The 10,816-nt window shown below is 35.1% G+C and overlaps 1 protein-coding gene across 4 annotated transcripts; it reads left to right on the top strand.

The window, feature by feature from the left end:
- LOC124927466 lies at nucleotides 1–5,309 on the top strand. 4 transcript variants are annotated; one of them, XM_047467878.1, is made up of 8 exons: nucleotides 1–428; nucleotides 656–931; nucleotides 1,650–1,805; nucleotides 1,914–2,260; nucleotides 3,011–3,518; nucleotides 4,217–4,349; nucleotides 4,429–4,461; nucleotides 4,582–4,790. In XM_047467878.1, exons 1-7 carry the CDS (start codon nucleotides 224–226, stop codon nucleotides 4,451–4,453), a joined length of 1,650 nt encoding a protein of 549 aa, XP_047323834.1. In that variant the 5' UTR covers nucleotides 1–223; the 3' UTR covers nucleotides 4,454–4,461; nucleotides 4,582–4,790. The 4 variants fall into 4 exon arrangements, with proteins under 4 accessions (XP_047323834.1, XP_047323835.1, XP_047323833.1 ...); XM_047467879.1 differs by having other exon boundaries at nucleotides 4,585–4,790; XM_047467875.1 differs by lacking the exon at nucleotides 4,217–4,349 and having other exon boundaries at nucleotides 19–34; nucleotides 141–428; nucleotides 4,582–5,309.
- The last annotated feature ends 5,507 nt before the right edge of the window (nucleotides 5,310–10,816 follow it).

The following is a 10,816-nucleotide window of genomic DNA, read 5'->3' on the forward strand; positions in this document are numbered from 1 at the left end:
AACCGCTCATTTCGTGCCCTAGACCGCTTTTCAGGTAGTCGCCTCAGTTCTTCCTTAGCCTCATTTCACTCTCAATCTCTTCCTTTTCTTTCTCCATCTTCCGATCCATCCATTTTAGAGCTTTCTCTTGTTCAAATTAGGTTCTTTACCTGAAGATATGATGATACTCGGCTGGGTTTTTTGATTCAATCAATATGGAAGATTTGGTGTGGGGTTTGAGTTGATGGAAGGTGTCAACATAGCGATTCCTGCGGTTGTGGGTTTGTCGAAACTTATGGGATCGGAGGGTTTTGGCGGCGGCGGCGGAGGAAGTGGTGTAGGAATTGGGGTTTCTGTAATTGAAGCTGTGACTTGTGATACTACTGATGGTGTTTCGGTGGTTGTGGGTTCTTCAATCGATGGATGTATTTCGTTTCTAGGACGTAAAGGTGATTCTTTTATCTCTTCAATTTGTGTTTTGTTCTTTATTTATCATCATTTCTCTGAATGATTCTGTCATTTCCCCTTTCCCTATTTTTGCTTTATGCTTTTTTTTATATACCTAAAGCTGAACCAGCATCCTTTACTTTGTTAGATAGAAATGAAGTTGAATATTGGATTTCAGATCTTGGGTGTTTGTTCTGATTTCATTTTTTGTTGTTGATATTACTGTTAGATGTTAGTGTTTCTCCCATTCCATCAGAATCGTATTTCTTGGAGAAGACGAAACATGCTAATGAGATTTCAGTCATTCAACATGTGGATGCAACTGAAGAGATGAAAATTGGGGGAAAGAATAGTTCTCCTTTGGTTGTTGAGCCTAGTATTGAGGGTAAACAGAAGCAAAAAAGATCTTACAAAGTTTCGAGAAGTAATAGCGGTTCTGTTAAGAGATCGCGTATAGCGAGGATGGAAGTTCCTGCAAATGAAGCTGGTTTATGTGGTGCGAACGGTTAGTATGATTATTATGCTTCTACTTATTTACTGTCTTTTTTCTTAATTAGATTGTGCTTTAGGTTTTCTAGGTTTTGATTTTGTGATTGATCATTTGTTTGGATGGAAATGTCTTCACTCAAGAACAGAAAATTATTGTACAGTGGTTTGAATAAGTTTTTAAGTAGTTCAATGGTTCAAAAGATATCGGGCCAGATTCAAAGATTTTTCATTTTAAAGAAATAATAAGCGTAAAAAGTAATGACAAGTTCTTTTTAGGCATCCGAACATTATCATTTGGACCATCTTTCCTGAAATGAAACAACCGTTTGTTTAACTAGGGATCACCTCATCCATGTTGTAGATCTTGTTTGTTTTCATGTGTTTTTCCTTTATTTTGATATGCCATATATATATTTTTAGTCATTGTGAGGCAATCTTTGCTATAATTGTAGTTTTAATTTTAGGTCAACAAAAAAAGTAACTTACAAGTGGTTAACTTTGTTCTTTCTTCATTTCTAGACTTTTCCTTGTTAAAAAGAGGATATAAGCTCATTTTTCTTCTTCAATTTCCATTAAAAGCTCGTTTTGCTTCTGAACTTTTAAAAACGGCTTAAATTGCTTCATGCCGCGCCAGTTTTTGTGATATCTACTGCTAGATCATATTATGGTTCTATTTTATAGTAACTGATTATTTCTTTGTAATATTTTGATCTTTTTTTTTTATCTCATACCAGAGAAATCTCAACTTACTAAGCAGAAGAACAGCTCAAGTACTAAGCGTTCTGACAAAAGGAATGGTAAGATTGCATCAAGGAATAAATCTGATTCCTTCTCGTTCAAGGCAGGCTTGAGCAGCTTCAATTCTTCAGGAGGAGGAAACAGTTTCTTGGGTATGATTTCCCTTCACATTTAAAACTGAAATTCATTACGAATAACAAACATAGAGATTTTTCTTTAATGTTTTTTGAGAAGTACAAACGTTGAACTTTTGATTTCAGGATTATATGGTTTGAAATCCGATCTTCGTGATGTCACAGAAGGTATGGAAGAGCTTTCGGTGAATGAGCTTCTAAATGGAAGTTATATGTGCCCGAGTTTTTCTCAGCATAAGAAAGCGGAGGATATAAAAGCAGATTCAAACGAAAGTATTCTGCATTCGGTTAAAAAAGCAGTATCTGTCCTTATGCTACCGAGGCCTATAAAGGGTCAAAGTTCTGTTGAGGTTAAAGTCAGTAGCAATCAAAAAGTCTTGACTTATTCATTCGTCTCTAGTTTGAGTCCATCTAGTAGACGTGAAAACGATGAAGATATTGCATGTGCCTCGGATATATCGTCATGTAACAAGGTAGAATCTACTACCATATAATTTATGACAGACCATTTTTATTCCTTTAACTTGCATCAAAAACCCGTTTTTCTTCCTGTATTTTTAAAAATGACTTGTATTACTTCTATGCTAAGATCTTGAATCATCTCTACGCACAATTTTCTTATAGAGGCTTAAGCATAGTCTTGTTTTTATGGAAACGTTTCCATAATAAAGAAACGTTTGGAAATGAAATTTGAGACTTTTCCAGATACAGAAACATAAGTGTGCCTAAACAGGGAAATTTGAGCAAGTAAAATGAGCTTTTTATGCATGTTGAACAAACAAAATGAGCTAATTTTAATGTTTTATATACCATATCAGCGTTTGACAAGTTTTATAATCACAATATTGCTCATTTGGAAACAAAATAGTTAGAGATTCTATATCTTGATACATTTCCAGATACAGAAACAAAAGTGTTTCCAAATAGCGACATTTTATACATTTTTAAAAGTTTAACGATTGTTTGGAAACAAAATAGTTAGAGATTATATATCTTGAAATGTTTTCAGATTCAAAAACAAAAGTGCTTCTAAACAGAGGGACATTTGAGACATTTTTAAAAGTTCAAAACATAATTTGAGCAACTCAAACGAGTTTCCTTTGCAAATACAACAAATAAAATGAGCTTCCTTACTAATTTTAATGTTTATAATGCCATATTAGTGCTTAACAAGTCTTATAATCACGATTGTGTGTTTGTTTTGTTTGTTTTGGTTCTTGAAGGCCTGGGATCAAAACACAAAGGACGTAACAACTCCTCACATCTTGTTAGATTCTCCCTTGCATCAGCCTAAACATGTTCTTGAACGGCTTTCTCTTCCCCCAGCTCAAGATCTGGAGACATTACTCTTAGACGTGACAAAACAATCCGGGCCATCAAAATCTAATCCTGATCTTCGTGGAAAGATGTCTCAACGAACTGGATTGCCTCCTTTTCCTTGGTCGAATGTTAATGGTAGCCATTGCAAGTCCACTGATACAAATAAGCCATCTTCTAGTAAGACGTCATGCCAAGGAAGATGGGTTAAAATGGGGGATGCTTCTAATACGGAAATAACTGCTGGTTTTTTAAAGGACTTCGAATCACTTGCCTTTGATAGCAGTCTGGTTCCCTTGGTTAGTCGGCAAATCCGATCTTCGGAAGATGGAAGTCGTGCATCGGCATCGGTTATTGTGCCTTTACCCGATCACGGGCTCACCATGTCTTATTTGCCTTTGAAAGTGCCTTCAGGTGATTATTCTCTCCATAAAACTTATTTGTTAAACTAGAATAAAACTATAAAGAAATAAATTATGACGAAAGCAACAGAAGCATGTATTATATAAAAGAAAGTTGAAAACAATGAATAGAGAAGATTGTTACTATTTAATTGGTTTATACTAAAATAAAGTAAATAAGGAATTAAAATGCAATAAAATGTTTCTAAGTCTTATAATATCTCAATCAAATCACAATTAAATTTCTATTTGTGTTTTCTTTATTTAGAAGGATCTCCGTGATTGATCTCTTTTTAAAAAAGAGATCTTATGTATATCCAACACTCTATATCTTCTTCAATCTTATGCTCTTGAATTTGTACCGAGTAATAGGTATTGTCATGAACTGTTATTGGTTAGGCTAAATTCCTCGGGTCGTTTTATCCAAGAGCATCTCTTATCTCAATGTCAAAGTTGAAGCCTATTTGACTTTTTTGTCATGGTTTTTAACATTAATAGAAAATAAATAGAATGCTTCAGAAAAAATCATACCAATCGATGGCCCAAAACTATAAATATCAATCAAGCCCTTGTTTGATCCTAGTGGTAATTTCCAAATAACCTTATTTGTTGTCTATTATTGAAAATAGAATGTATAGATGAGTAGATTGTTGATTGAATAATTAGTTATCGAACAATGCCCAAATCTACCTATTTGTCAAAAACCAATAGAAAATGAAACTGAGAAGCCAAAACCCAGAACGAACATACAACTTGAAGAAACCAACCAGGCTGAAAAACCGAAAGAAACAAGAAGACATTGTGGTCGGTTTAAAGGGCTGCATAAATTTGACCCAATAGCTATGTATGTGTAAATTTCCAAGTTTTTTCTCTTATCTGAAAAGTTGTCTAATTTCTGTATTTTCATTCCATAAAAATTGCAGAATCTGGTTGCAGTCTGAAGTCTAAAACTGAAGGTGAGACTATCATCTCTGTCTTATTCTTGTAACTATATGACCTGCAGTTTAAATTGCTTCAAAAGTGTTTCCAAGATACAGAAACAAAAATAAATTTCTGAATCTGTTTGATTTCTTTAGCAGACGATCTATCTCCAAGAGTATTGGCTGCTGCCCGAACATTATGTGATATTGCCACACAATCGTTGAAGCAAAACCCAAATGGTATATTAAGGCCATCATCGAAGCCTAGCAAGTCAAAGATGAATGTCAAATCTATCGGAGGAGCAACAATATCAAACACCACATCAGACAACAACAGAAGGAAGCTGATTGACGAAGGATTGCCATTGCCATTGAAGAAACCGAAGCTTCACAAGAACAGTGATAAAGATAAAGACAGAGATCATCCACACCATAACAATGGGCCACTAAGATTGTTAAGTTGGTCAATTCCTCCTAGATCAAGCAGAACTGCACCTTTCAATTCGTTAAGGCACTCATTTTCAGAGACGAAATGCTCCAATGGCAATATCGTTAAACAACAACCTTCTTATAGGCTTCCGCCGCCACCTTCTTCTAGGATTACAGCTGACAAATCGAGGAAAGTGGTTTCGGTTGAGTTGAATGGTGAAGGGAGTAAGTTAAGCTGACATAAATTAAAATTAAAATAAAAATCTCATATTTTGCCCACCAAACCAAACGAGGCTAATTTTTCTTTTTCTTGGGATTTTTTTTCTTCTGGAAATACTCAATTCAAAGACTGCTCTGGGGGTTGTATATATTATGTGGGTTGAAAGTAGTTAAGGGTGTGTTTGTTTAAGAGTATAGATTGTTGTAGAATATGATAACATATACTATTTAAATTGTATCGATGTCTTCTTTCCCTGTAAAGTTCTGTATCTCAAGATATAACTGTTTCAATTATGGCTTACAAAACTCTAAATTCTGGATTTTATATTTAGTAGATTTTTCAATTAAGTTATCCTTATACAATTCTTGGCTTGTAATTAGTTGATATGAACATAAGGGTTCATTTGAAAATGCTTTTTTAGAGTTTTAAATGTTGATATTAAATTTTAGAAATATTTGATTTTGTCAAAGTATGTTATTCTTGAGTATTTATTAGATTTAGATCATATATAAGATGAGCAGCAGTGCAGGTTAGTCAATTGGCAATGGATTTCAATTCAGTAATTTTGATTTTTTTTAACATTTTTGAAAGTTAGTATTCATCTGCTTCAATTTAAGACAAAATTTGTGTAAACTGGAGTAATCTTATTTTATATTTTAAATTTGAATTTTTCTTATGAAATTTGAATAAATATATATTTATATTTTGAATTCCCATTAAAACTATGTAAGAACAAAAAAAGAAAAAAAATTATTAAGATTATGAATTATATGTATTGAAACTTACTAAGAATTATAATTTATCTCCATAAATTTAACTTAAAAGAGGAAAAGTTGTACTGGTTTAGGTTGCTGAGTTAGAATAATAAATTAAAGAGAAACAAACTTTTGAGTGGGGATATTTTGAAAAAGATTTATACCAAATAGATTAATATTTTAGATTTTTGAAAAAATTGTAAAAGCTTTCTATCAAATCACCTAATTTTTTATTGAGAAATGATAGAGACAGATACTGGGAGAGCGATTCTCCCAGCGACTGTCTACGTGGCAGGGCCTACGCCACGTAGGCCCAATAAAAAAAAAAAAAATCTAAAAACCCAAAAGCCCAGAAGCCCGCCCTTTCATCTTCCATTTGCCATTTTCATCTTCCCAAACATTTTAGGTTTCTCTCTCTCTCAAGTTCATCTGCAATTCTAGCGATTTACAAACGCAATTGATTAACTCAACCATCTTCAACATCTTCCAAGACATTCACATATTTCTCTCTCTTTCTCAAATCCATATGCTTTCGAATCCTAGCAATTTTCATCGTCTGCTCGCGTTCTTCAGAGAAAACCCTAACATTAATCATCAGAGAAAATCCATCGTCTGCTCGCGTTCTTCGTTCAACACAAAATGGTAACTTCTTCATCATTTTTTACTTTAGTACATTCGGTTATATAATCTAACTTGCGACATTTTTGTAATGTTTAGGAATCAAATAAACAAATGGTTATATATGATGTTTCTAAGAAGAACGAAGCAAAAAAGACGAATACAATGATTGAGATGAAAACAGTGAAGAAGAAGAACGAAGTGAAGAAGACTGAAATGTCATGTTACTTGAACTACTTTGTCATGTTACTTAAACTACTTTGTCATGTTAGTGAATAACAATGTCATGTTATTTTAACTTCATTGCCCTGTTATTTTATTTTAATTGTATTGTCTTGTAATTAAATTCATTTGTCATATTTTTTTGTAGTGTGAATAAAAAAAAAAGGAAAGCAGTTTCACCACCTCCACCTCCCGCATCTTCCATGAATAAAAAAAAGGAAAGCAATTTCTCCACATCCACCTCCCGCTTCTTCTATGAAGCTAAAAACAAGGAAAAAGGCCATTTTTAACACCAGAACCTCGCCTAATGGTCTGTTCAATCTCGTTCGAGAACTCTCAGATGTTCAGAAAAAAGGCGTAAGAGAAATTGGATTCGGCTCCTTACTCTCTTTGGGAATATCTAGATGCAACTTCAAATTATCAATGCTGCAGGATTGTAGGAGGAGGTGGTGTGAAAATGAAAATAAAGGAGCTCCTAACACTCTCTCAATGACCGACAAAATTTTATCAAACACCAATGCAGATGACAATTTCAAGCGTGACTTTGTCATCTATGTCGTCTCGAGCTTCTTATGGATAACACAAAATCCACAGTGCAGGTAAACAACAATCTTATACTTAAGAATGAATAATGTTATGTATTGCATTTTATTAATTTTGCTTATATTTTGAAAATTGCAGGTTCAAAATTTTAAAATCTTTGATGGATGTTAACAAGATAAAACAAATGAATTGGTGTAAATTCGCGCTGAATGGATTACTCGAGAGTGTCGAGAAATGGCAGTTAAACGAAGAATCATATTTCCACGGACCACTAAGTTTTCTAATGGTAATTTATTTCTAACTTTCATTTTGGACTCCTTCTATCATTTCTGGAATGACACGTTTCATGAACTATAATGTCACGTTTCATTTCTGCAATGTCATGTTAAATGAACTACAATGTCATGTTATATGAACTACAATGTCATTTTACACGAACTACAATGTCATGTTAGATGAACTATAATGTCATGTTACTTTTCTACAATGTCATAACATATTAACTGCATTGTCGTGTCTTTGTTTCAGTTGTGCTACCTGGACAGGGTATTAGATTATAGTACAAGAAGTAAATTCAAGAGACAGTTCCCTATCTTGTCATGTTGGGATGACAAGATGGTATCTAAAAGAGTACAAAAAGAAGAGGAACATGGGGGATTCGTCCAAGGGAGGGTTGTTGATAGGATTCAGTTACCTACAGTGGAGAATGTGCATGATGTGGAGAATGAAGCTAATTCGGAGAATGTGGAGAATTCAAGTGTTGATGCTTGGAAGAATGTGCATGATACAATTGAGAACTTAACAAAGATCTCAACATGCAATTCTTCAAATGTTCAATCCATACATTTAATACTTCAAATATTGAATGCATACATACAAAATCCAAGCGCTCACAATGATGGTGGAAGTGACAAGCCTGAGCATGAGCCTGAGCCTGAGCCTGAGGCTGAACATGAGCCTGAGCATGAGCCTGAACCCCCATCCACTGCGTTATCAATCCCCATGGAAATAATACAAGCTATACCGTTGAAGAAGAGAACTCCCCGTCTAAGGAGAAAACCTTTGAAGTTGAGAACTCCAGTGGCGGATGATGTTGTTAAGAAGGTGGCGAAAGATGTTCTTAAGCCGGCGGCGAAAGATTTTGTTAAGACTGTGGCAAAAAATGTTGTTAAACCGGTGGATAGATCCTATACTCAAGCAATTATATAAGCCTACCACGTAGTGTTTTGCAGTCGATGAAGAATGGCCACTGGCTTGACACAAATATCATCGACGTTTGGGCAATGGAAATGAATACCGTTGCACAATACGAAACCTTAACTAACAATATCAAAAGAAGAAGGATATTCTTCTCGACTGTACATTGTGGAGTGTATGAATTTGGAGACAGTTTATATAATGATTCACTGAACCTGGAAGTGAAGTCATTCGGCATAACAGTACAAGCACTCGATGAAGCAGACCTAGTAAGTTCTCATGTTATTTTTAACTGTAATGTCATGTTACGTGAACTTAAATGTCATGTTATATTAATTACAATGTAATGAACTGCAGATTTTTGTTCCGTTATGTATAAGTTCACATTTCTATGTGGCGGTATACAACAAAATCAAACAGGAAATTGAAATCATCGACAATAGGACAGTCCCTGATGGTATTAAATTTGAGGACAAGTATGAGAAGCTTCCGACAATACTGAAAAAGCTAATGGGTTTTTTGAAGTCTGTGATGAAGTCTCCCATTGCTGATGCACTCTCCACCTACAAGATGAAGTTGGTCACTATGCCGTGGCAAGATAACAGCAACTATGATGAGTGTGGAGTGTATCTGATGCTTCATATGGAGAATTACATGGGCGAGGCCCATAATTGGAAGTGTGGCATCACACATGCCAATTCAAAGGAAAAACTTATTTGGTTGAGGAATCATTACGTGAACAGAATCTTGCACTCGAAGAATAATGAAAGTGTGGTTGATATTATTATTCTTCGAGTGCAAGATTCTGTTCACGTAATGATTCCTCAACCAAATAAGTTTTTCCTTTGAATTGGCATGTGTGATGCCACACTTCCAATTATGGGCCTCGCCCATGTAATTCTCCATATGAAGCATCAGATACACTCCACAATCATCATAGTTGCTGTTATCTTGCCACGGCATAGTGACCAACTTCATCTTGTTGGTGGAGAGTGCATCAGCAATGGGAGACTTCATCACAGACTTCAAAAAACGCATTAGCTTTTTCAGTATTGTCGGAAGCTTTTCATACTTGTCCTCAAATTTAATACCATCAGGGACTGTCCTATTGTCGATGATTTCAATTTCCTGTTTGATTTTGTTGTATACCGCCACATAGAAATGTGAACTTATACATAACGGAACAAAAATCTGCAGTTCATTACATTGTAATTAATATAACATGACATTTAAGTTCACGTAACATGACATTGCAGTTAAAAATAACATGAGAACTTACTAGGTCTGCTTCATCGAGTGCTTGTACTGTTATGCCGAATGACTTCACTTCCAGGTTCAGTGAATCATTATATAAACTGTCTCCAAATTCATACACTCCACAATGTACAGTTGAGAAGAATATCCTTCTTCTTTTGATATTGTTAATTAAGGCTTCGTATTGTGCAACGGTATTCATTTCCATTGCCCAAACGTCGATGATATTTGTGTCAAGCTAGTGGCCATTCTTCATCGACTGCAAAACACTACGTGGTAGGCTTATATAATTGCTTGAGTATAGGATCTTATCCATCGGTTTAACAACATTTTTTGCCACAGTCTTAACAAAATCTTTCGCCGCCGGCTTAAGAACATCTTTCGCCACCTTCTTAACAACATCATTCGCCACTTGAGTTCTCAACTTCAAAGGTTTCCTCCTTAGACGGGGAGTTCTCTTCTTCAACGGTATAGCTTGTATTATTTCCATGGAGATTGATAACGCAGTGGATGGGGGTTCAGGATCATGCTCAGGCTCATGTTCAGCCTCATGTTCAGCCTCAGGCTCAGGCTCATGCTCAGGCTTGTCACTTCCACCATCATTGTGAGCGCTTGGATTTTGTATGTATGCATTCAATATTTGAAGTATTGAATGTATGGATTGAACATTTGAAGAATTGCATGTTGAGATCTTTGTTAAGTTCTCAATTGTATCATGCACATTCTTCCAAGCATCAACACTTGAATTCTCCACATTCTCCGAATCAGCTTCATTCTCCACATCATGCACATTCTCCACTGTAGGTAACTGAATCCTATCAACAACCCTCCCTTGGCCGAATCCCCCATGTTCCTCTTCTTTTTGTACTCTTTCAGATACCATCTTGTCATCCCAACATGACAAGATAAGGAACTGTCTCTTGAATTTACTTCTTGTACTATAATCTAATACCCTGTCCAGGTAGCACAACTGAAACAAAGACACGACAATGCAGTTAATATGTTATGACATTGTAGAAAAGTAACATGACATTATAGTTCATCTAACATGACATTGTAGTTCGTGTAAAATGACATTGTAGTTCATATAACATGACCTTGTAGAAATGAAACGTGACATTATAGTTCATGAAACGTGTCATTCCAGAAATGA

This window comes from Impatiens glandulifera, chromosome 2 (assembly GCF_907164915.1).
Source record: "Impatiens glandulifera chromosome 2, dImpGla2.1, whole genome shotgun sequence".
Lineage (NCBI taxonomy): Eukaryota > Viridiplantae > Streptophyta > Magnoliopsida > Ericales > Balsaminaceae > Impatiens > Impatiens glandulifera.

Excerpts from the sequence above, each read along its gene's own strand:
- LOC124927466 (XM_047467875.1), top strand. The coding sequence starts at position 224 with ATGGAAGGTGTCAACATAGCGATTCCTGCGGTTGTGGGTTTGTCGAAA. Across the intron at positions 1,806-1,913 it reads AGGAGGAAACAGTTTCTTGG|GATTATATGGTTTGAAATCC; the intron begins GTATGATTTCCC and ends TTTTGATTTCAG. Across the intron at positions 2,261-3,010 it reads ATATATCGTCATGTAACAAG|GCCTGGGATCAAAACACAAA; the intron begins GTAGAATCTACT and ends TGGTTCTTGAAG.